The sequence below is a fragment of the Amblyomma americanum genome, chromosome 7 (genome assembly GCF_052857255.1).
Source record: "Amblyomma americanum isolate KBUSLIRL-KWMA chromosome 7, ASM5285725v1, whole genome shotgun sequence".
In the NCBI taxonomy this organism is placed as follows: domain Eukaryota; kingdom Metazoa; phylum Arthropoda; class Arachnida; order Ixodida; family Ixodidae; genus Amblyomma; species Amblyomma americanum.
In genome coordinates this window covers 112,251,107-112,277,879 of record NC_135503.1, presented here as the reverse complement: position 1 = coordinate 112,277,879, position 26,773 = coordinate 112,251,107, and the positions used below count along the sequence as shown (strand labels likewise).

At 45.9% G+C, this 26,773-nt stretch overlaps 1 protein-coding gene across 5 annotated transcripts in view; it reads left to right on the top strand.

The window, feature by feature from the left end:
- Positions 1 to 26,773, top strand: part of LOC144099483 (sodium-coupled monocarboxylate transporter 2-like) — a 162,483-nt gene that overhangs the window by 47,117 nt on the left and 88,593 nt on the right. The window contains exon 1 of one of the 5 annotated variants that reach the window (XM_077632816.1): positions 20,938 to 21,059. The exons of the other annotated variants lie outside the window; for them this stretch is intronic. Coding sequence (XP_077488942.1) covers positions 21,000 to 21,059 — 60 coding nt within the window. The 5' untranslated portion in view covers positions 20,938 to 20,999. Of the gene's footprint in view, positions 1 to 20,937; positions 21,060 to 26,773 lie in introns of those variants that run through there. 5 annotated transcript variants of the gene reach the window in all.

The window sequence follows — 26,773 nt, the reverse complement described above, 5'->3', positions numbered from 1 at the left end:
CTTGTTGTTGTTACCCTCTTACTATGGCACATGCCCACATAAGGGGATTGGCCAAGAATTAGAGGGTACGGAGAGTTTTTCAGATAAATATTTCCTGGACGGAAAAAAATGAATGTTGAGGAAGGAAGAAGTAAACAAAAAGGAATGGCGAAATGAAACGGGAAATACACCACGCACGCTGGAGATCGAGATTGATGTTTATGGACCAGCGGTTAAATGATAATGATAATAGTAAGAACAAAAGGATATTAAAAATTAAATAAAATTACCAACGTAGCCGATTTGATTTCATTAAAAAGTTTTGGATGGCGGTAAAAACAGACTTGTGGCTGTACCTAAGTATGGCGGCTCCAAACGACAATATGACTGGGCTGCTTAAACAAAGGCCAAGCTGTTGTAGTGGGTTCTGTAAAAACCGTCTTCTCATCATGGGGTACCGACGACAAAACAACAAAAAAATGGTCAATGGTTTCGAGCTCACCACAGAATACGCAGACGGGATTAAGCGCCATCCCAGACCTGTGCAAATAAAAATTTAAGGGTGAGATGCGGCAGTGGAGCCTTGATAAAGATACCTCAAGCTGCCGTGAATGGCACGATTGCCTGCTCCACGAATACTTCAGGTGCAGGCAATCATCAGATCTTAAAAGAGATCCAGTTGCAATTCTAAACAAATTCTGTCTTCGAAACCTCGCTGCTGTGATGTACGCTGTAGCCGGAATGATAGGTAGCACGGTGCCATTCATGGACGCCTTTGTCAGGCAGTCCGCAACTTCATTGGCTGTCACACCGGTATGACCTAACACCCATTCCATGTGAACAAGGCTCATATGCGGAGGGAGTAAGATTGGCGAATCCACAGCCGAAGCGAGGGACGAACACTAAGAACGAGAGTCTGTAATGACAGCCACTGAAGAGAAAGCTGGCTCTAAGTTTCGAAGAGCAAGCACCACCGCCAGAAACTCCACTTGGAAAATTGGGGTGTAGTCGGGAAGCCGCACAGAAGAATACCAATCTATAAGCGGGCAATATATTCCCACCCCTGCCTTTTCATCACATTGTTAGGAGTCAGTAGCTATCGTTAAGCTAATAGGTATGCTTTGTAACTGATCTTTTAATAAACCATTTAAAATGCGGGGAGGTAAATGCTTAACGTTTTTCGGGAAAATGTCATCCTAGATATTTTCTACAGAGGACCCATTGTATTTTGTCGGAAGGATGTTATATAAAGGAACATTTAGAGGATCAAGCAAATTTTGTACCATAACTACCTGCGGGGTATGCAATCTAGGCCAGTGAACTCCAAAAAAAAAAGAAGTCGGCTGGCAACAAAAAACAGACAAGGAGCGGTATAAATCTGATTCATATATCCTTAGGTACGTCTGAATAGTTAAGAATTGAAATCTAGATAATAAAGAAGGAATACGGGCTTCAAGGCAAAACACGTTATTGGCCACAAATTTGGGGAGGCAAAGACACAACTGAAGCGCTTTCCGCTCCAAAAGAACGAGCAGGCGAATTTTGTAAGCAGCCGTACCAGAAAACAGCACAGATACAAATTATAAAATTGGTCGGACATACAAAACAAAAATCAGCAAAAGTGCATTCCTCGGCATTCCAGACAGGGTATTACTTAATCTACGCAACATGACAACAGCCCGAGCCCATTTCACTGCAATATGGCCAATGTGAGAGCATCATGCTAGGCTGTCATCAGAAATGACACCAAGATATTTTAATGACTTAACTTGAGGAATATTTTGTGGCTGGTAAACGAGAGACAAATGAACAGGTTCTTTCATTTGAAAAACAAGTACAGCGCACTTGTTTACATTTAAGGTGAGATGTAAGTCACACAACCAACTAACTTTCAAGCAAATTCAGGTACGATTGCAGGCGCACATAGAGAGATTGAATGTCACCTGCAGCAATGAAAAAACCAATCTCGTCCTCATAGACGTACGTGCGAATGTGTGTTGATGGCTGGGAATAGAGCTCATTAGAATATTAATGAGCATAGGCGACAGGACTGGCCCTTGTGGAACACCTTTGAATTGTTTACATCTTCCAGAACTAACACCATTTAGTATACAAAAAAAAACATTCTATTTTCGAGGAACGCAGATATCCACGGAAGTAAGTAATTCGGAAACTGCAGAATAGTAATCTTTGTAATTGTATGGAGTGTTCTACACTGTCATAAGCTTCGGCTACATCTAATGTCATTAACGCAGCATGCATTTTTTGGTTCCGCGCAAGAAGAATACGACTGTCAAGATCGGTGTGAGCAATTAATATGAAAAATATTTGACGGAAACCAATTTAACAGGCACTATGGATATTATTTCGGTCCACAAACTCCGAACCACATAGGAGTATGACCCTTTCAATTAACTTGACCACGTTTGATGTCAATGAAATGGGTCTAATATTATCCAGAGAATAGCCACCACCATTGTGCTTAGGTAAAAGAATCAGTTTGGTGATTTTCCACTCAGGAGGAATCCATGCATGTTTGATTGAAAAATTAACCGGCTGCAATAAGGAGGTAGGGGACTCCTCAAAAAGGATCCTTAACATCTTTAATGTTACCCTCTCAGGGCCAGGAGCAGCAGATGGTAACCTCAACACTATCGGGGAAATCTCGGGAAGGGTAACAGGGGGGACATAGTGAATCTGGTCCACTGACGCCACAAACGCGGAGCGCAAAGGAAGTACAGACGAAAAACGCTGCTATAATCCTTTGGAAATTGTCTCAACTGTTTCTATTGCTTCTTGCGGGGACAGAATATATGAGGGTGAATTTTCTGAAACCGGAATCTTTTTCCGCGATCTTAAGAATCCGAAAAGTGTGCGACGATTTCCTGATTTTGTTAGGAGATCAAAATGCTCGGATTCATAATTTTATTTCGCTTGTGAGATTGTGCGTTTAAAAGTAGCTGCAATGAACTTATAATCTTGCCAATTTTTTAGGCACTGATTGTGTAGGAGCTTCTTCCATGCCGCCTTTCTGCGTCTGTAATCCCGCGAGCTAGCTGCATTCCACCATATAGCTGAAGTTTTCCCTCTTGATGTACGTGCCTAAAATTCGGACTTCTTTCTGCATTCCTCAATAGCCAAGCATATGCCTTTTGCTGTATGCGTCTCAGCAGAATGAAATGCTGAAGGAAGAGTGGAGCGCACAGTGGACTGAAACTGGTCATAGTTTATATATGACCTCAACAGAGAGCACGCCGGAGTTAAGCGGAAATAAACATCCAAAACGATAGGTATGTGATCGCTAGATGTTCCACAATGCACAGGCGACCAATTGTGTACAGGATCACAAGGGCTGGTGAAAGTTAAATCTAACACAGATAGAATTTGTGCGCGGAGAAATGTGGCCGAATCAGAATTCATACACGAAAGGTTGTTATCAGTAACCCAATCCCAAAGGCGCTTACCACAGAAATCTGTCTTAAAGCCCCATGACACATGAGGAGAATTAAAGTCGCCGGCCAAGAGAAGTGACTTCTGACAGTTAAGGAGCCGGAGATCTAGCAGCCTGGTATCCTACATACCGCAAGAAAAATAAACATTTACTAATGAAAAGGGATAGCACTCTAGAATATCAAAATCTAAAGCCAATAACTCAGTCTACAGCAGAGGACTGAAAAGTAATCTTAGCCCTGTGACAAAATTTTAAAGAAACTAGGGTGAATAAGCCTCCTCCTCTTGACCGTCGATCTTTTCGAAATAAAGAATAGTTTTGCAAATGGAATGTTTTTTAGATGTAAGCCAAGTTTCTTGTAAAATAATTACGTCCGGATTATGTTGAAATACAAGGTATATAAGTCTGTTGAAGCTGATAGAAGTGACCGACAGTTTCACTGGAGAATTCTTAACACCCCTATGGTTGAGAAATACGGGGAGCAGCAAATGCCTGCCCTAAAATAGTTTCTTTTGGCTTAGAGCCAATCTGGTGCTTCTTTGATTTCGGTTGAGGATGTGGAGAAGAAGGGTTAGACATGGGGGATCCACTGCGTTTGAGGATTCGCGTATCCGAATCCACCATCTCTGCATCATGAATAATTGGAGCATTATCTGAATTAGCGGACCGAGGAAGTGGAGAAACAGCAGTAACTTGTTCCTGGGGCTGAGGCTGCTCAGGCAAGGAATGTTGGGTCATTAACGAAGGCATGGCGGACATGGCAGAAGTCATTCCAATTTGCATGGCCTGAGTAATCTGCGTTGCCAGTGCATTATATATGCACTCCGTGACAGTGGACACTATCCTGTTAACCATCTTAGCCATAGAGACTTCCACAGCAGCCATTATTGCCTGAGAGATAGCCGAATCTAGTGTCACTCCTGAACGGGCTGGCACACCTGCATAGCCGTGAGCTTTCTCTTTAATTTCTGACATTGCCTCGCGCCGCGAACAGTGTTTGCGTTCGGTTATATCTAGAATTCTCAATTCATGATCTCGAGAAGGACAATCCATGGAATTTGCAGCGTGAGATCCACCACAAAGGCAACACTCCTCGTTTTGATCAGATCATAAATTTTATGGATGGTCATTGCCGCATCTGCAACAGCGCAATGTGGACTTGCAGCCACGAGCACTATGGCCACATCGCCAGCAGTTGCTGCACTACAGTGGCTTAGACGGAAGGGGATCTACACGGAAGATAAGGGCCATGCTTTTAATTCTGAGGGGCAGGCAGTACCCGTAAAAGTGGCAATAACCGTTTCCGTTGGCACCCGCTCATTGTTCACCTCCCGGCTACAGCCATACACCGCAACAACACCCGCTTCAGAGAGAAGGTTGAGGGTCTCAACTTGAGACAAGCAAGAGTCCACACCGCGAACCAAACCTTTTGTGCAGGCCGGATGAGACGGAATGAAGCTGTTTACGGAAAGAGACCCAAAAGAAGAGCAGTTGAGAAGATTCTGTACGCACGACAGTTCTGGTGAACGGCACAGAATCCCGCCACGTCCAAATTGCCTTACCTCAGTGATTGCCTCATAAAGGGAAGTGGCCGCCTGGAGAGCAGCTCGAACAGGCCCTGGATTGTTAAGTTTGATAGAGCCACCATCCTTTGGCACCAGCGCCACAGGAATATTGCGGACGCCGGAGCATTGAGAAGCTTCCAGAGGCACCTCATGAGGCGGTAGGGAAGCCGACCAGGGGGAGCTCCCCTGGCCAGGAGACTGCTTAAACATTACCTCAGATTTATAAACTCACCGCGTGCGTTATCGACACAAGAAAAAAGGTGCAAAGGCACAGGGGAAAAAGGAAAACAGGACCAGCCGCCCAATACTTAGTTAATCCCTCGTCTTCTTCCCAGGGGTTCCTCGTTCCCTCAGTAGTGAAGACGGCGAACTTCCCAAGGTCTCGAGCGTTCTCTCCAGCGCGTGCTGGGGACACTTCGTCCTTTTCGGTATCATACACACTGCCAGCCGCGAGGGGTTCTACAATATAAAAAACTACAAAAAAGACAACGCACCCTGGCGTAGTACTTGGCCCCAACATCTTACATGAATAAACCAATAATTGCGATTACTGCTGGAAAAATCTCTCTGCACTAAAATCGCTGAGGACTTGGTACGAAGCTCACTGTTTTCTTCAGCAATAGTTACGGCTCTCTTTGGTTTGCATAAAAAAGCGCCCTATTTGTGACTTGTAGGATGCTAAAATCAGTCGGGGGAAGGAAATCACTGGCATCTTAGCACAGACTCCGCTGAAGTTTCAAATTCACCTTGTGTTTAAGAGAATTTGCTTTAATTTGACATTGATGAGAAACTGAAGTTGGCTTGTATCGATAGAATATCAACTACTAACCCCAAGAAAACTGCTCTTACTGAAGACAAAGCTCCTGTAAGGAAGAAAATAGCCAGAACTATAGTACAGGTATCTCCGCCACAGGGAAATCTCGAAAGTACAAAAGCGATGACGAAAAAGCCGAAAATATCTATGGATCTCTGAGGCTGTTAAAGGTGCATGAAGGTTGTGTGTTTAAGTTATTGAAGTATATTAGTTTTGTTTTGACACCACTACTGCACTTTCATCATACGAAGACGGAAATAAAATGACATGAATGTTGGAAGACAAAGAAATCCTATACTTGGCGGCGCAGCAGATGGCCTGCTGGTTTTTTGTATGTTTTTGGTGCTTCGCGTCTGTACGCTTTGGGTTCCCGCGTGGTTTCGGTTTTGACGCACCTCAAGTTACTAGCGCGGAGCAACAGAGGAACTACATGCGCTTTTCTAAGTGCTCCTGGGACGAAGTTCTTGCCGCGGCACGCACCCGAGACGAGGAAAATACACCGGTGGCTAGCGAACGTTCCACGAGCCTCCACTTTAGCACATCTACCGCTCGTCGTGTTCACTTCGTCAATATACCAAGACGCTGGGATGCATAACCAGCGCTACGAGGACAATTGCAGAATTTAATTATGTCCACACTAATAGTGTCTATGAGCAGTCCCGGCGGTGGCTGCCGCACCAGTAGCGTGGCTTGCTGCTGACGACTCCTTCGCGCTCGTACGATCCTTCCAGACCCGCCGTCTCAGCCCTCAAAAGCACCGCACGCTGTGTAGGGTTGAGGTCGCTGGAGTGCAGGCCGCAGGTCTTTGCGATAATTTCATTCTCGGGATTCATCGTAACGCTGGTGCAGTCTTAAACGAAGTGACGGTATAGCGACGGCGGATAGAGGACTTAGACGTCCGACCGGCGGTAGTTTTCATTTCAGCTGCTGGTAGACTGCATTGCTCGTTGACAGACGGCACCGCTCGTTGCCAGAATACACCACTCGTTGCCAGACTACACCGCTCGTTGCCAGACTACACACCTCGTTGCCAAACTGCACCGCTCGTTGTCAGACTGCACCGCTCGCTGCCACACTGCACCGCTCGCTGCTAGACTGCACCGCTCGCTGCTAAACTGCACCGCTCGCTGCCAGACTGCATCGCTCGTTGGCAGACAGCACCGCTCGCTGCAAGAATGCACCGCCCGTTGCCAGACTGCACCGCTCGCTGCCACACTGCACCGTTCTCTGCCAGACTGCACCGCTCGTTGCCAGACTGCACCGCTCGTTGCCGGACTGCACCGCTCGTTGTCAGACTGCACCCCTCGTTGCCAGACTTCAGCCCTCATTGCCAGACTGCAGCCCTCGCTGCCAGACAGCCCCGCTCGCTGCAAGACTGCACTGCTCGCTGCCAGACTGCACCGCTCGTTGCAAGACTGAACCGATCGTTGCCAGACTACACAGCGCACTGCCAGCCTGCACCGAGCGCTCGTTGCCACACTGCAGCGCTCGCTGCCACACTGCACTGCTCGCTGCCAGACTGCACCGCTAGTTGCCAGACTGCACTGCTAGTTGCCATACTGCACCGCTCTTAAGCTGCAAACACGGAGTCGACGTTTACGCCAGGCTACGCCAATTTTCAGGCATTTGTTCATCATAGAGTCCAAAGTAGGAATAGGTGCGGCGGGAAAAGTTTTGAAACGTCGAATCCAAATATCTTGGAAATATAAGCATATTTCGCCGCCGGACAAACTACAAAAATGCCAATGAATGCCGAACTGTCGGGTTTTGCTAACAAGAAATTTTTTTAAAGTTTTTCTCAGTGTCGTTTTAAAGGTTTAATCTCACTGCTGTACAATGCAGTACATTAAGGCGGACAGTCAACAATGATGTTAGCAGGTTAGTTATCTAAAATAGATCTGTCATCGCGTGATGGTACTCAACAATGCCATTTGCGGTATTACGAACTAGTGCTGGTTAGCGTCAAAAATAACAACCTTGTTATTAACGTTTTACAAGTTGCATCTTTCAGCAGTTAATAGAACGACCTTAACGACCATGTTAGTTATGACCCTCGAGGAGCGTATTATATATATATATATATATATATATATATATATATATATATATATATATATATATATATATATATATATATATATATATATATATATATATATATATATATATATATATATATATATATATATATATATATATATATATATATATATATATATATATATATATAGGCATGAGAATATTTTTAAAACCGGTCACATCGGACTTATCGCTTCCTCTGAAAACCCATTGGTAGGACATACTTCAGAAAGCATCAAGAGAACTAATGGATATTGTAATCCAACATGATAAGTCTTGTCTGGACGCTTTGACGCTCAAGGAAGCTCAGCTACGCGAAGACGTTCATCTGACTGATAAGGAAACTGCACTTTTAGAGCTATTTCTAAACAAGAAACAGCGTTCACTCCTAACTCAGAGAGAGGAAGTTCCTTCGGGATGGAGTTCCTCTGCAGCTCCATTCGTCAGAATCAGAAATTTGTCAGCTCCTTTCAACCGGTAGTCCAACCTTTGCATCAGATATAAGAATCAGTTCACCCAATTCAGGCGCATGCCAATCCACCTTAAAGGTCACCAAATCTACACCAAACAATGTTGTTAATTTCTCGTCAGTAACTTTGTCACACGATGAGTGCATGGTGCTGTCCAAGGGCCTCAACGTTTGCCCCACTAGCGGTATAATTAATGAACTTCAACTTTACAAAGATCTGGATAATTTCTCCCGACACCTTAGACTGAGAGAATACTACCACGGTCGCCTCCAAACATTAGATCTTGGTCCAAAACTTCGATTTATTACTCATTGGACACCACCTCCGCAGCGCGATAAGTGTCTAGATTTATACATAAAGGCAGTGCAAAAGGATATCCTTTCCAAATTTCAAAAACGGCGCTCTTATCGCCCTAATCTCACAATGCTTGAACGCAATGCGTTGCAGGCTCTAAGCAGCCGATCTGACATCGTAATAAAACCAGCGGATAAAGGTGGCGCCATCGTAGTTATGAATGAAAAGGATTACCTTGATGAGGCCCAAAGGCAGTTAAGTGATTCCTCATTTTACAAGGCTCTCCCTACTGATCCTACGCCAGAGTATAAGAAAGTTTCAAAAAAAAGTTTAGGTTTGGCAAAAAATAAGAAAATTGAGGACAAGATCGTAAAAGCTCTAATTCCCTTACATTCAAGTCCTGGACGTTTTTATCTTCTTTCAAAGATTCATAAAGAAAATAATCCGGGAATACCAATTGTCTCTGGAATTGGAACCGTTACTGAAAACATCTCGAGTTATGTCGACAGCCTCATCAGGGATATCCCTTCCTTATATCCTTCCTATGTTAAGGACACCACCCATTTTTTGAGTAAAATTCTCGACTTATTCATTCCAGATGATTCCCTACTAGTGACCCTGGATGTCGCTTCGCTGTACACCAATATAGCGCATGCTGATGGCATCAACGCAGTCGTCTATGCTTATGAGCGCTTAGAATCTAAACAACCGGTTGACGGCAGCACACTTGCAGAGATGTTAAAACTGATACTTGAGTTAAATAACTTCGAGTTTAATGGCCAGCACTACGTGCAAATAAGTGGAACGTCAATGGGAACCAAAATTGGACCAAATTGCGCTAATATATTCATGGCTGTGCTTGATACGAAATTCCTCAACAACTTTCCCTTTAAACCAATATTTTACAGAAGATTCATCGATGACATATTTATGGTCTGGACACATGGTGAAGAAAAACTCACTAAGTTTATTTCGGACTTTAAAAGCACTCATCCTAACATCTCGTTCTCCTCGTCGCATTCAGCCTCGACAATGAATTTTCTTGACGTCCAGGTGACCATCACGAATAACAAACTTGAGACAACAGTCTACAGAAAACCCGCCGACCGTCACCAGTACCTACACTGCCAGAGCAGTCACACTCGCCATTGTAAAATATCCATCGCTTACAGTCAGTCCCTACGTTTCTGTAGGATTTGCTCTAAAGAAGGCGACTTTGAATCAAACTGCGAGCAACTCCGTGTGGACCTAGCACGACAGAGGCACCCATTGTCAGTCATCGACGATTCAGTCAAGAAAGCTTCAAAGCATGACCGGCGCGAACTCATAGATGGCAAAAAGCAGCCACGCCCGGACTATCAAGTCAATCTGGTCCTTACCAATTCGGCTTCAATGCCCAATGTTAGCACAATTCTTAAAAACACCACAACATCATTCAACAGTGTGAAAAGATGAAAGAAGTTATCCCTGATCCCCCACGTGTTGTGTATAGGCGAGCAAGGAACATCCGGGATATGATAACATCGTCTACAATCGGCAACCGTAGCTTCAGAGGATTCGCGCCATGCAATAAACCTAGGTGCAAACTCTAGCCCAACAACAACCAGTGCTAAAAGCACAGCGTCATCCTTCTCATTTAAGATAAAAGGTAACTTTTCATGCGACAGCGCTAATGTTGTCTACCTCCTAGAATGTGGCACCTGTAAAGCTCAGTACGTAGGGCAGACAGTTACACCATTCAGAATTCGCATCAACAACCACAGATCACATGTGCGGACACAGCCAAATCTCCCACTTTCAAAACAAATCAACAACTTGGGCACACATTCGATAACTTTACAGCTATTGTACTCCAATCGTGGTTCAAAACAAATTATGACCGCGAGAGCTGTGAATCGTACCTGATTCACAAATTTAACACAGTCTCGAGCGGCATTAACGAAACAGTAGGCCGGCTATCATGCTTACACACTCAATAGATGTAACAAATAGTTATCCGAGACTCCTAGAATAATAATTATCCCAGACTATCAAAAATAATTATTTCAGACTCATAGAACGGGCGGCAGCATGCATAACAAGCATAGCTTCCGACGTGTTTTCCTTTTTTCACTTGCATTGTAACCAGTTTTTTCACTTCCATTGTCCCACATTTACTATTCTTTCCCCTTTTTATTATTATTCTAATCTTGTATTGTCGCGCATTGTATTATATTGTCAACAATTTGCTGTAATCCCCCCCTCATTTTTTTGCTGTCATATCGGTCTTCGCTTCATACATTGATGAATTGTTTACTCTGAGAGAGAGAGAGAGAGAGAGACTCTTTAATGAAGAAACAGAGAATTTAGCCGGCGTTTCAATATCGCTGGCATGCTACTCTGCGTAGGGAGGGGAATTTGGGAGATAAAGACTGAAGGAGAGCAGCGTGGAGGAGGTGGAAAAAAAACCGAAGATAAAATGCAGCCATGAAATGGGTACTAAGGATGCAGTGGTGAGTATTGATGTAACCCATGGAATGATGGAGTGCATAGTCCGACGAATGGGCTGACGAAGTTCGCTGCAAGAAGAATGCATGAAGGTAACCTGCAAGTGAATTTAGAGCTTATCGAGATGTCCAATTTCTTTTAAATATGTAAAAAGAAAGTGCATTGCAAGCCTCTGTTGCCTGAAGCAGGCTAAGGGGCCTAAAACTTTGTCCATTGTTAGGGGCACTGGGCAGAGCTTCTGCATGCAATGTTCATAGTACGCACGCTCGTTAGCATACGCAGGGCACTCAAGCAGGATATGTTCCACAGTTTCTATCGAAGCACAGTTGTCACAATGCGGACTGTTCATTTGTCCAAAACGGTATCGCAGGCCATTTGTATACGCAGCATTCAGACGAAGTCGGTGATAAAGTGTTTCGAGTTGTCGAGGAATTCTGGGCGAGAGTCTTGATCTAAGATGTGGGTCGATTGAGTGAAGAAATTGGTACTGATGTGTCGGCAAACTCCAAAGCCGATACGTTTCTTCGTACGCAAAACTTTTAGCCATTTGGGACGCATCAGATTTCGTGAGAAAACTTCGAATGTATCTCTGATGTTGATGGCCCTTACGGGCCGCTTCACCTGCTTTTTCATTAGCCATAATGCCACAGTGAGCAGGTACCCACTGAAATGTTATGCAGTGGCCTGCGGCAATAGCTAAATGATGGATATACCCAATGTCCAGGGAAACTGGCTGGTGATTCGTTTTCTTCAGCAGGTTGGCCAGGATCTGCAGAGATGCTTTTGAATCGGTGAAGATAACCCAACGGCCGGCGGTTCGGCGCAGGATGTAAGAAACAGCTTCCTTAATGCCGTGAAGCTCAGCTGTTGTAGAGGAGGTCCTCCGCTGCAGCCGGTAAGAAAGGGCGTGGCCTGTTGAGGGCACATAAAGGCCACAAGAAGAAGTTTCTTTAGTAGTTGAACCATCGGTGAAGATATGGGTGTGCTGCGTATATTCTTCGATTAAGTAGGCGAGAGTAGCTTGCAGAAGTGCTGCCTGTGGCATGCGGCTCTTTGCATTCACACCTGGAACAGACTTCTTCACCTTTAGAGGAGATAGTGTCCATGGAAGAAAGGCCAGAGGTAGTAGTTTCTGAGGCTGGTTAATAGTAGGAAGGGGCAGGAGCTGCACTGCCTGGCCAAAGCTAGAGTTACTGTGAGTTAGGTGGACACGGTGTAGGAAGTGCTTCTTCCCTTGCAGGACATGGCGGAGATGGGTACGCATAGTTTCCTGGGCGGCAATTACCTCTAGTGGGAGACATCCTGCCTCCGCTACTGTTCCTGATGCAGAGGAACCCTTTGGGAGGCCAAGACATATTCGCAGGCAGTTTTTCCGTGCGGCATTGAGAGTCTTATTGCTTGATGTAGATAATCTTTGAAGCACTGGTAGACAGTAGCGCAAGGTTCCTTCAACGTAGGCTTTTTCAAGCAGAAGCATTGATCGGCAGTTGCTACCCCACCTTGTTCCCGCCATGAACCTGAACACTTGCGATGCTGCAGTAATCCTCGCACGGAGTTTTTTGATCTGAGGTGACCATGACAGATTATAGTCGATTGCAACACCCAGGAATCGCTGAGATTGTCCATATGGCAGCGATCGTCCGCCTAGGAGCAGCGGATATCGGGTCATCGTTTTTCTTGTAAACGCCATTGCAACACTCTTTTCTGGCGAGAGACGAAGACCTCTGGAAGCCAGGTACATCGAAATGTGCAATAGTGGCCTCTGAAGACGTTGCTGGGTAATATAGCGCGAACGTGACGCGGTCCAGATGCAGATATCATCAGCATAAATTGTTATGCGGACCCCTCGCGGAAGGTGTCTTCTTATGTGAATAAGGACAATATTGAACAGGAGAGGGCTGAGCACCGCTCCCTGTGGTACGCCCCTCTCCACTGCGTGAAAGCGTGTTGGACCGTTTGGAGTGGTAATAAAAATTTGTCGTTCTTTTAAATAATGCCCAATCCACTTGTATAGCCTTCTTCCAAGGCCAAGACTGCCAAAGGCTGCGAGAATTGCATGGTGAAAGACGGAGTCAAAAGCGGCCTTGATGTCTAAGAAAACGGCTGTTGGGATGTACCCAGCATGAAGGTACTCCTCAATTGATGAGACGAGGGCGATGATATTGTCAGTCGCAGACCTGTTTTGACGGAACCCGTTCATGTCTTGGGGGAACTCATTTCGGCTTTCTAGGAACCAAGTTATGCGCTTGCAGATCATGCGCTCCATGAGCTTACCTACGCAGCTCAGTAGGGCAATGGGCCGGAATGATGCGTAGCTTGTTGGCTGCTTACAGGGTTTCAAAACGGGCCCGATTTTCGCCAGCTTCCATTCCGTGGGGACCTCACCAGCCATCCAGGAAGAATTGTAATACTCCAGGAGTCGAAGACGGGAGGTGTGGGGTAGCTTTGCAATGGCGTCATAGGTCACCTCATCATGACCCGGAGACGTGTGCCTGTTTGTCTCCGCGATAGCTGTGGATAGTTCTTCCATTGTGAAAGGCAGGTCTAACGCTGGCACTGCCGCCTTTGGGCTTGCCAGTTTGACCATCTGCGGAGAGTGTCGAATGCCCTGACCCTGCCGACAGCAGCTTGCAGTATTCTTCTGAGACTTCTTTTATAGATTTTTGTTCGTGAAGGGAGAGTGCAGCGAAGGGGTGGAGTTGTTGAAGTGGCGTGCGCATACCTCTAACTATCCGCCAAATATTGGTTACTGGTTTGCGCACATCCAGCGTAGAACAAAAGTCACGCCACTTTTGCCGACTGAGTTTATCCATGTAGCGTCGAATGTAACGTTGTGCCCGTCGGCATGCACGTAGGTCATCGAGGCATTTTGTGCGCAGAGCTTTCCTTTCAGCTCGCCTGCGTATAGCGCAAAGCCTTTGGAATGTGTCATCATTTGAAGGTAGGTTATCATTTTTAGCTGTATGTTGTGTACTCGCCCTCAGGCAATACGCAATTGTCGATGCTAATTCCTCATTGCGAGTTGCCGCAGTAACTCCTCTGCTTACAGCGTCCTTGTATGCGTCCCAGTCTGTAGATTTTATAAGGAATTTCTTTGGGTTCCTCTGCGCATGGAAAGCCGATATGAGGATTGGGTAATGGTCGCTTCCACGTGTCTCCAAATCAGTGCACCAGCCAAAGTTGTGGGCGAATGAACTTGTGACAAATGTCACGTCGATGCTGCAGGTAGTCGTCGGGCCTCGGAGGTAGGTGATGCTGCCGTCATTTAATGGCTGAACTGAATGCTTGGAGAGAAGTTTTGGAAGCTTGGCACCTCGGGCACATGTATGTGAGCTGCCCCAAATTTCATTATGAGCATTGAAGTCTCCGCAAATAATATGCGGAGAGGGCGTCCTTGCTATCAAGTCTTCAAGTCTCAAAGCATCAAATGGCGTGCCTGGCTCAAGATATACTCCAATCAGAGTGTACTGTTGTCCGGCAATAACTGTGACAGCGCATACGTATTCATTGTCGCTGTGAGGCGGGACATCAACCGGTGAGGCCGGGATATCCTTGCGAAAGCCTATCAGCAATCTGCTGACGTTAGCTGGTCGTTGTGAATGATGGAAATAGTATCCATTGAGTCGGAAAGTTTCCTCGACGCGTGATTCACAGATGACTATGAAGGGGAAGCGGTACGCTCGCACGAGCTGTCGGAAATCTGAGAGTTTAGAGCGTAGCCCGCGAGCGTTCCACTGGAAAATGGTGCATGTACGAAAGATGTTGTGGATTGTCAGCTGCGGTGAAGTTCTCGCTGTGGAAGCCATGATTACTGAAGTGTGGTATTACGCCCCTGCGGAGCGTAGGAGACCGACACCAACGGCTCCATTGCAAGGACAGCTTCTACTTCTGGGAGTCTTCCTGACGGGGGGTTTGCACAGATAAGAGCCTTGATGGCTGCAAACAGCATCGGAATCAGTAGGCATGTGACATCTTGTTCAGAGCTTCCGGTTTGCTGCCTGCCGCTGATCTTCTTGTCATGTTGTGGCGCCCTAGGGTCAGAGCAAGCGACGCTGTTTGTCGGGTCTTGTGTAGTGCGTTGCAGTAGCTTTGATGAAGGAGAAGAACCAACGGACTTCCCACGATTCTTTTTTACCGCATCTGCGTAGGTCTTGTCAGCTGCTCTGCCACGCTGTGTTGACTGATTCTCGGAAAGAGCTGCCGTAGTCGTGAAAACCACGTCGGGGTTATGTGGTGGTTCATGGCGCTTAGGGGGTTTCCCTTGTGTTTGCCCTGCCGTGCGAGCAACTGTGGCTGCTTTCTTTTTATAGCACCCTCCATAGGAAGCAGGGTGTGGGCCACCGCAGTTAGCGCATTTAGGTTGCGCTCTCGAAGTGCATTCTTTGTGCGAGTGGGGGCCAGCACACACTTTGCAGCGCACGGGGCCGTTACAGTGTCTTGGTATGTGGCCATGCCTCTGACATTTATAGCACTGAGTTGCTGCTCCGACGTATGCAGTTACAGGGTAACTACAGAACCCCAGCGTTACTCGTTTTGGTAGCGGCGCATCTTTTGCGAATTCCAATATAACTGTGCGACGGCGTACCGCTTTTATCTTTCCACCATCCTCAGGAGTGTAGGCGATTAGCCTCCTTGCTGAGAGGACACCTTGGTCGCGTAGATATTCCTGCAGATCTTCGTCTGTGTAGGTGACAGGTACATCTTTTATTTTGCCATAGCTTGCCATGTAAGAGTATGGGACTCTGGCCTCTACAGCCACTCCAGCCAGCTTAGTTACCGTGAGCAGACGGTTGGCGGCGGGCAGCGTCGATACTGTAACCATCAGGCTCCCATCCTTGTGAATGCGATGGCTGAGGACTTTTTCTTGAGCCGATGCTACAACCGCCGAAGCCACAACGTTGGGGTTGGCTTTCCATAGGCTTCCTCCTTCCTCAGTGGGCCTGAAAACTACAGGAACACCGGTAGCTCTCTTTTTCTTGTACGATACAACTGTAAATGATGCTTGGTCCATGTCCTCTGGATGGTCGGTCAGAGGCTCGTTGCTGGCTTGGTCGTCGCGCAGTCTCTTGTTTGGCGGGGCCTGGTCTGTAGCCGCAACTACAGAGGCCGCTGGACCCGCCGCTGGCGCTGCTGCCATCAGTGCAGCATAGAGTTCAGCTGGCGGTGATGTTCCGTGTCGGCGTTGATACGGCGCACAGCGCCGAGGAGGTCGCTTGACGTGTTTTTGCCGGCGGCCAGGGACCCCCAGGTCGTCGCACGTCGAGGACACACGCCAAAAAGACTGGAAAACCTCTGAAATGAGAAAATAAAGCAGAAAATTACGGACCGGTGTCCGACAGCCGGCCCACTAATCGCCGTCTTCTTCTTCTCTGAATGGTCATTTGTCTTGCGGTAGATTGTACTTCCGACTCATTGCAGTTCGTTTCTGGTGTTGGATTTATTGTTAGCCTTGTCTTTTGTCTGTATCTGTATGCGTGTGTACGGAGTGCCCTTCTAAGGATTGATTAGGAACTTGTATTATTTGATTTCTCTCGTGTTGCCACAACCCTTGTCTGAATGGATATTTCCAAGTCTTGTACAATGGCTCTTCGTTCCTTTTTTCCCCTAATTTTCTTTCTTTTTCTTATTCTTTTTGTCTTTGTGTTTTTGTTTCTTTTTTCTCTTCTTTTTTTTAGAGGCCTCGTTGGCATTCCTCTTTACCCCCTCCCTTCCCCCCTTCCAGTTCCTCTGAAATGGTGCCTTCTGCATGTACAGGGGTCAAGCCCTTCGCGCTTGTCACCAAAATACGCCCTTCACCCCTTTCCAAAGCAGCCCTGAGGTGGTGGAAAAAAAATCCCCCTTTTTTTCCTCTTTTTCTTTTTTTAATTTTTTTAATGTCCTATTTTGTATTCTCTCGTGTTGCCACCACCCTTCTCTGAATGCATATTACCAAGCCTTGTACAATGGCTCTTCTTTCCTTTTTTCACTACTTTCCTTTTTTTCTTTTTTTCGTCTTTGTTCTTTATTAGAGGCCTCGTTTGCATTCCTCTTTACTCCTCCTCTTCCCCCCCCCCCCCTCTACCAGTTTCTCAGGAATGTAGCTTCCTCCTTGTACAGGGGTGAAGCCCTTCACGCTTATCACCAAAATCCTGAGATGAGCGACACCTCGGGGGCCTTTTCAAGGCAGCCCTGAGGTGGTGGGAAAGAATCTTTCTTTTTATATTTTTATTATCTTAATCTTATTGTTCTTTTGTTATTAAAAAAAAATTCGGCCTCTCCGGAACACCTGCACCGATTCTCTTTCTTCCTTTGTTAAAAAAAAAAGTCTCTTCCCTCCCCCCCAAGTGTTCTGAACTCGTGCTTTGCTGTAAACTTGTAAACTTTGTACCTCGCGCATTCTCTATAAAAACTGCGTGTTTCAAACGCTGTACTACACTCGAAAAAGGCTGGTCCTCCAGCCGAAACGTCGTGAATTAAATCCTGTTATGTTTCTTCAATTTTTGGTGATTTTATATTATATTGACCAAATCAGCTGCCAGAAATCACTTTTGGTATATATATATATATATATATATATATATATATATATATATATATATATATATATATACACACTAGGGCTCAGTGCAAAGGCTTTATGAATATTCTCTTCGGAATGTGTGGCTTAAGGGACGTTGGGAAGCAGCGCTTAAAAGCATTTTGCCTAAAATGATGGAAGGCGGATAAGGTATATAAGGCAAATCATTCACATCATTAACATGCATTTCCCCACAGCAATAGTTTAAAGTGGCGTATACCGTGAGTGTAACAAGCATGAAAGCTAATGTTTCTTTGCCTTCTTTTAGTATCTCGCTTGCAGATAAATTGTCTGCGCCTCTTTCATAAACTGTATCATAATCTCGTGCTACGCGATGCCCGCATTTCGTCCTCCAGATACGTATCTAACCACATCGATCATCGTCACAAAGTTGACGTTGAAACATGTAGCACTGTAACGGCATTTCAGTCTTTCTTGCCTCGTACATCACATGAATGAAACTTTCTTTCTGCAGATGTCGTCGACATTAGTGATAAGGAGCATTTTTGTTCTGCACTAGCTAACAGATTGTATACCAGGAGGATGAAAGTACTTTTTATGTGTGCACTGTATCTGATTTTATTTTTTGTCTTGTAACCACTCCCCTCTGTAATGCCATCGACCCTCAGGGTTCAATAAAAGAAATTAAATGAGAGATTTCTTGGGGTTAAAATATATCTTTCATGATGGGTTGGTTATACCGGAAAACATGCGGGAGGTTATTATCTGGTTCTCTTGTGAAAATGAAAGAAAATGTTAGAGTGAGCATTTCCGCTGCCTCGTAACGTGGGACAAGCTGTCTTGCCTGATCCATTAATGAAACTCATTTATCTCTGTCTTTGAGATTAATTTCTTTCCAGAATTGTGTTGGATTAGTTCGTAGTAAGTCAGACGGGGTGGTTTCATAAAATGAGCGTTTAGATTTAGTAACCTCTGAGTTATATAATTTGGACGTAGTGCGGTCTTTCTGCCACGCCTCCTTTGCACTGTTAGCAACTTTGGCTGCACGGAACTGACGATTCTTCTTGTTTTTTAAACCGCTTAGGTTCAGAATTGAACCAACGGGAGGAATTACGCTCGCTAACGTTTATGATTGGAATATAGGTATCGATTAGTTCACGCATTTTAGATTTAAACATTAACCAGTTTTGCGCTGCAGATCTCGTGAATAAATCAACAGATAGGAATTCAAAAATCCTGGTTGGTTCTTCACTGAAGTCATGATAATTACCTTTGTCGTACAAAGTGGGTGTTTTATTTTGGCTCCGCGGTTTAGCTTGGAATCTGACATGGTTAAAGATTTATGGGTGTTTAACGTCCCAAAGTGACTCAGGGTATGCGGGATGCCGTAGTGGAGAGCTAGAGAAATTTCGGCCACCTGGGGTCTTTAACATGCACCGACATCGCACAGTACACGGACCTCTAGAATTACGCCACCATCGAAATTCGACGGCCGCGATCGAACCCGCGTTTTTCGGGACAGCAGTTGAGCGCCATAACCACTGAGCCACCGCGGCGGCCTGGAATCTGCAATGGATTACTTTGACTCCTAACCTCATCTACGTAGGAGAGCGGAGGAACTCTATCGGGGTTGGTTGTAAGTACAAGATCCAGAATGTTAGCTGAATGATGGGAACTGTGCATAGTAGGCGACTTTACGATCTGCTAGTATGGCGAAAAAGTTAGGCATGTGTTAACGAAACTGCGTTCAGTATTATCCTTCGAAGTGGAGAGTGCGAGGTCAGACCAAGTAATACCAGGAAAGTTAAAATCACCAAATACAACGATAGGGGCCTGCGAATACAGAGATCTTACAGAGTTAAGTGCGTCATGGAGCTGGGAACTGAATGAGTTTTCGGGATCAGGTGGCCGATAGCATGCGCCTAGGATGATATGGGGTTGTGCAGCTCTACAGCATACGAACCCGATTTCTAACGGAGTATAAATAATTACTCGGTGGCAATTCAAATCAGTATGGGCAGCGATGAGAGCACCACCGCCGTGTCTGTTGTCGCGATCGGCACAAAAAATTTGTCTTGGTGGGAAGGAAATATCTCTGAATTATCTGTAGATGAATTCAGCCATGTCTGAGTTAGTGCTATGACATCCGAATCTGATACATCAATAAGGTTAGCAAGGATATCGCGTTTTGGTAGCACGATCCTAATACTAGTGGAAAGAAAGGAGAGGGATTTCTTTGTATTGTCATGATTTGCACGTGCCAATTGTTATACGTTCAAAGCTGAATGACTTGTCTGCTGACTGAATCATAAATATGTGTTCTTTTCTGCTTCCAGTCTGTTGTGGTGAAAATTACTGCGAAAGCTGCGTTTCTTTTTAAATTCAATCAGGTTTTTCCGGGCTAAGCAGGCGGCTGGAGAAAGGTCTTAGGCAACACTAATTTTAGTGCGTTTGTTTTCCTTGCTAGTGGTGAATAGTTTTTTTTGTCTTTAAAATCGGCAAACTTCAGAAGAATTGGTCTAGTTTTGTCCGGAGCGAGGAACCCAAGCCTATGGGCACGCCCTATGTTCCTCGCTTCAATGGGCAGCTTCAAGTGTTATTTGGAAAAGGCGATTACCTTCTCCTCAGAACTCGCCCAACTTTCATCGCGTCACTCCGTACTGAACCAGGTTGTTTCGCCGCGCCGTATCTTCGGCATCGTTTCCTCGAGCCGAAAATGCTCAATCTGATAAGGACTTGCCTCTGCGAGAGTCTGAATACTTTTTTTATATCTGCTTTGATTCTCGTTAGAGAGTTGCATTCTTCTTCATTTCTGGTTATTCTTTCCTTGTTATCCTGCAGCATTTTATCGTTTTCAGTCTGCTTTCCACGAATATTTATAACTGCACCTAATAACGTCTCCTGTCCAGTTTTCAGTTCGTTCAGAACTTCTATCAAAGCAGACTGGCCATCGCCAGCAGAGGCACGAGTAATGGGTCCCGGATTTAGCTCGACATCCCCTGGTAGTTGCAGAAGCGCGTGTATGACGCGTGCACAGTCACTAACAATGAAAAAAGCTGCATGTGGGCTTGGCAGCACTAAAAGAGCGCGGTAGCGCGTGCGCTTAGTTATTATAAAGAACAACAGTTGGTTAACTGCGCAATGAACAGAAGATTGAAGTGAGGCGATGTCATGGCGTCCGTGCTGAAGGCCGTGACGATGTCGCTGTGATTTCTGTAGGACTAGTGACGTAGAGAAGATAAGGCGGAAATGCATGGCCATGATCTGAGGGTGCACAGCAGGCAGGGGGCCGCTGCGACGTAGGAAGCCTGACATCGCTGTGGTAGAGGCAGCCGGTGCGCGGATGAACCAAGCGTCGGAGCCGAGGCATCAGGGTGGCACGCCCAGCCACATCATCCAGCAGGTAAGCACCGAGTACAAGTGCATCTCCGGTAGTCCACTTGTCAGCTCCGCAGGAACAGTAGGCCAGGACTAGTAGTGGAGCATAGAGCAGCGGTGTGCGGTGAGGCGGTGCATTGGGCCCGTGCTTGATTCGAACTCGCAACCAACTCATGTCTCGTGCTGAGCTGTACCACGGCCATGGCTGGCTGCAATTACGTTTTCGTATGCTCTTGTGCGTGTGTGATTTTGTGTGTTCACAACCGAAGGCAACCACATGCCGTCAAATCTTACCTCATTTAGATTCTTCGGAGGTCGCGGGTTCCGATCTCATCGGCGGGTTTTGTTACCTTATCTTCTACTTTTTTCCCAAAAATAATTGCACAACCTATCCTTAACCCCACAACAAGTAACAAAAATATCAATTGCCTATGTTTTCGTCTTCTTTGGTTTCAATGACCGATTTCTTCACCAGAGGGGAGCTGCGTCGTGTTCAGGATGACTGAAAGCGTCGGTCGCACCCTGCGCGAAAATTCTCAGGGAGGACACAGGCGGTGGATGTGCACGATGGCTTCCTGAAAACCGTACACTGCCTTTGTAATGAAACAGGAATTGTTTATTCTTCATTTTGAGATTGCGGGGACGGCAAGAAGCTTCGACGCCACAGCACTGTATCCCGTTCCGCTACATGAATCTTCGGGGAACAGGAGTTCGAGTGCAGTAGCAGCAGGTGTACTGACGGCCGCAAAAGTTTGCAGGACGTGCGACGCGTGGCGGAGCGAAGCAAAACTGCATTGCTGCGCCATCTGCCGTTAGAGCGTGGTGTCGAAGCTCACTCACGATACTGCCACGCCAGACGTGCTGTGAGCCTCGACACGACGCTCTGTGACGGTAGATGGCGCAGCAGTGCAGTTTTGCTTAAAGCCGCTTGATATTGAAAGTTGCGCATTTCTGTGAACTTTGCCGCCGCGCCGCAAACTCTCGCACATCCTGCTCGCCCGAATCTCTGCTCAGCGCTTTTCTGAACGATGATTGGCCTGTCTGTCCGTCGCCCAGGCAATGCGTGGGAAAGGATCGTTTTCTTGTGTTTTCTTCTTTCGTCGGCGCCATGTGCAGGCCATCTGCCTCTGCTACAAATTCGCTGCTGCCACGTGCTGACAATTCGAACTCTACTTTTAATGCCGTGTTATGTCCGATATCGGTGCATTTCAGTGCACAAGCCGGAGGGAAAATGGCGTCGTGCTGTTCGCGATTGCTCGCGGAAAATATGACATCAGCCGAATAACAAAGGGGACCCACAACATCGCCCTTAAGGACCTTGTTCCGACAAAGCAAACCGTCCTCGGTGAAGTCATGTGCATTTGGTAGTGCCTAACCTAGTGAGCATGCTTAAAACCTTTTGCGAGATCATCAGAAAGCTGATAATATTGCTTCATTCGCTGATAATTGTGCGTTGTTTCACATACTAATCTTTCAATTTGACGGCATTGCTCTGTGTGTTCTAATGGCGTCTGTCGGCGTGAGGATTACGCCTATTATAGTCACTTTAATTTATTATTCTCAGTATGGGTTTCCGCGAAAAACGTTTGCATCATCGACTTTCATTTCTTTTTTTTTTCGCTAGCAAAATACGCGTGCTGCTGACCTTGTGTAGAATAGAAACATGTTGATTTTCATGGCGTGTACGGCAAACTCTCTCCCTTGTGTGCCAGAGCTCTAGCGTGGTAGCTTTAACGGTGTTGTACCATCTTATGTCTCAGGGATTATAAGGGGTGCGAATCTTTAGAGAGATTAGGGCGCTAGATCCACCGTCGCGACTGCGCGCAACTTTACCGCTATTCCGAGATCTGATGCTACCTGAGGACGAAGTCACAAAAAAAACGTGCTTTTTAGAGCGAGCTTTGAATTGTAGCAGGCTAAATTGTTATGATAACTGCATTAAATGGTGCTTTCAAAATAACATCAGATTCTTTAGCTCCGTAGTTTATAAGAGTACAAATCGTTTCCGTAGACTCACTTCCCTCTTCTTACATCCATGGTTTGTGGTCACTGACCCGAAAGTCTTCAAAACAAGAGCTTAAAAAGCCAAGCTGCATCTCGCCCGTAGTCACACCTTGAAGAAGGGACCAAACCGGTCCCGAGACGTCGTTTTTTTTCGTAAAGTAATCTGGTTGGTGTCAGTCATCTTTCTACTAAATTAAATTTACCAACCACACAGACTTCTGTCAAATGTTTTCTTTTGAGTTTTTTTGAATGAATACATCATTTCTAATCGCGCTTCACAGTTCGGAATTTTGATTCAGCACGGGCACCTGAAGCATTCCTTGAAGGCATTCGAGTGATTAGCGTAGATGAGTCATCAAGAGAATACCATATCTTTACGCCACTTCATAAAATTTTCTGTTGGCACCAGCAATCACCCCGAAATATTAAGCCAAACCCTTGGCCAGGCTCGCTTCTGCAGTAGTTAATTAAGTAAACGAAAAAAACTAGAAAATAAAGTTCTGCTCTTTAGAGCAGCCCTGAAATTTGTAATAAAAGCAATAAAGCCGCGGCGTGTGCATCACTCCGACGAACCAAGCTTAAAATTTTTGGCCTGAAACCTGCTAAAATTTGCATAACGCGCATTAAAGAAAATTTCCCAGCATTTTGCAACCACTCACTCGTGAAACGATTTCGTTACCTAAATTACCGGAATCTTTGCCTCATTCGATTCGCAAATAACAGTGTCATAAACAGTATTTCCGCAAAAATGCGGAGCGTCAGTATATTGAAATATTGAATAAAAATATTGTTGAATAAATAACGTAACGCAAATATCAGGCTAACAAAAACTCGGCCGTATTGAAGAGCACGGAGTGCGGTTTGATTGCTCATGCCGCAAGCGCTCACGTTCAGTGCTTTTCTTGCTCGAACGAGAAAGTGATAAATGTAGTTCGTGGCAGTCACGCATGTCGCATCACTTTCTTGTGGTTGTGTTTAATAATAGAGCGTGAAAAGAAGCGCAAACTTCGGCGCGCTCATGTGTGCCAGGGAACACATCGGGCCGGCGAGCGCGCGATGGCCTGCGAAGCGTGCCGTGCGCAGCGCGCACAGCCGGCGGGCGAGGATAATCGAGGAGGAAAACGCGAGAGTGGGTGATAGTGTCGCTACTTTCAATATCAAGAGGCTTTCGTTTTGCTTCGCTCCGCCAGGCATCACACGTGCCGCAAACTTCGGCGGCCCACAGTACCTATTCCTCTCAGCCACGCCGGGTTACGCTGGCACCCTGCAGGTTGCTAGGTAGGCAGCCTAATCACAAGGCCTCGAACAGTACGACACTTTTATGGCTTGTAGTAGCAAAGCTAGACGAGCAGAGGTGATTGCCTTTTGGTTTAGTCACCATGTTGTTGCGCTCCCCTTGTTGGCTGCACAGGTGCTTCTTGTGACTGGCGACTTGTGAACAATACCATTGTCCCTTAAAGTATTCCCTTTCTCCCTAGAACCGTGTCATCCAGCAATACAGGCAAACTTCGAATATTCCTCAGTTACCTTTTAACGCTGAATTCATATCGTGCCCTGAAACGCTAATGGCCTTTAAGTGACCAGAACATCAGAGAGCTCAGTCAAATGTCTGGGCATTCCTCACCTCTCGAAGGTGCTTTACATCTGTGCTCAAATGTGGCCTCCTTACGTGTTAAGAAAGCGCAGCAATGACTGGGCTTGAATTTTATAGGTCAAGCATCGCATCATAACCGAAAAACAGAAAAAAATGATTTGAAGCCTGGGGAGCGCTCAACGTTCATCCGCATGTCAAAGACGTTATTTGAAGACACCATTTGTGTCCCCTCTCTCACACTAATTTCAATTCCTTATTATTACTACCACCTTTATGAAGTTTCAGGTTCCAATTCAACAAAGTGATGAATAAAAAAAAGACTAGGCTGTGTGTTTCGGCGTCCTGTTATGTTGCGGTGACGTCACTTGTCCAATTCATGAAGCCTTTTCGATTGTGCATAAAAACTGCACACAGAAAGTGGTTGGTCGATACTATAAGACTTATATACTTTATATACTTGAAACGCGGCCTTTGTTTTAAGTGTGCGCCCACTAAACTTATCCTGGTATTAAAAAATAACCGTCCTGTAGCGAGCGAGCCCCGGCGAGGCCTCATCAGCTTTGCAGATGATTGCCGGTCATCCTCTGTGATGAAGAAAACCTGATTGCAGCTTATTAGTATTTGTTTCGGTAGCATATTTGCATGAACGTCATCGCTTGCTTAGGCAAGCGGATTTTTAACGCTCAGTATCATGCGCCACATCCCAGCAAAATTGGTGAACGAGAGCGCTGTCCCGAATTTCTCGTGATGAGGTTCTCGGGATCATTCATTTAATTTCACTACTGTGTCATAAATACCTGGCCCTGCTTGCCTTGGCCCAATACTTTCGAAGCACCTAACTTCATTTTGCAAGGCTTCACGAGTGTCGACACCACACCTCTTCCTCTTTGGACCAATTGGTAAACAGGGCCACAGGAATTACAGCAGCGCCGCCAGCACTTGCTTTGCTAGAGGTCGGCTCACTGGAGGTGGCGTCTATTTTGTTTCGACGGCAACATAATGCGCGGCGCCAGCAAGCTGTGCAGTTGACCTCAGCCTTGGACTCTGTCCAGAATAGGGAGGCTATCTTCGTGGGCCGTGTGCAAATGAAGCATTCCATGCAGGGCAGCAATCGCTCCCAATTACCTACGCATCGCTGACCTCAGACTCCTGACACAGGCATGCAAGACGAAGACCTCTAATTTAGTGGGCACTCAAGGAAGTGTTTGTTCGTCTCGTTCTGAAAAGCAGGCGCAACCGAGAGCTGTGTCCCTCTGCTGAGTTGTACCAAGTCTGGTGTTATGGTCTAGAGGAGACCACGGTATACACGACTTCACGTGCGTGGGTGTCAGCAGCCAACAAATCACAGTCAGAAACCCACATTCTCGACCTTTTAGCATTTGTGTGTGTCGCAACTAAACAGGCTCGCATGGCCGGGGCCGCTGTAACATTTCTCCGAAAGCTATTAGACACGATAGCGCCTGAGCCGGAGTTACGATGGCTGCGGCATTTTCCTCCATCACTTATGACACAGTCGAAAGCTAGTGTGTCAGCGGCTACGAAAACTAAAATCATAGTTTTTTAGCACTGCTTGGTTTCACCAATTTACGAGCCATCGTGATCACCACCTCTGGCAAGGCTTCCGAGACGTATTAGATTTCACAACCACGCATCTAAAATTGTTAATGAGTCAACAGCACAGACAGCTTGAATGGTCCTTGACAGGGTGTTATGTAAAAAAAAAACCCAAGCGTGCAGATTGGGCGCTTATTACAGTGCTTGCAAACCGGTAAAGCTATGGGTGCTGTGGCGCACAAAAAAAAAAACTTTAAACGCAGACCCATTCCTTCTTCTCGACGTCACCTTTCTTTTGCTTCACTGGTGACGCAGTGGGCGCGTCCGCAATGCGTAAACAACACAGACAATTCTATGGGCAAATCACCGCAATAGACTGGTGACACGCTTTCCTTTGGATTGTGATAGCGTGCGCTCTGTGATTGATCTCTTTGCAGCGAAAACCTTTTAAGAACTGAAGCATGTTCTGCGAGGATTCTGGCGCAAACTTGTTGGTTCATACCTTCTACGAAACAGATTAACACAGCGCAACGCCACGAGAACAAGATAGAAGAAACACGAAACATAGGACTGGCGATGACTACCAT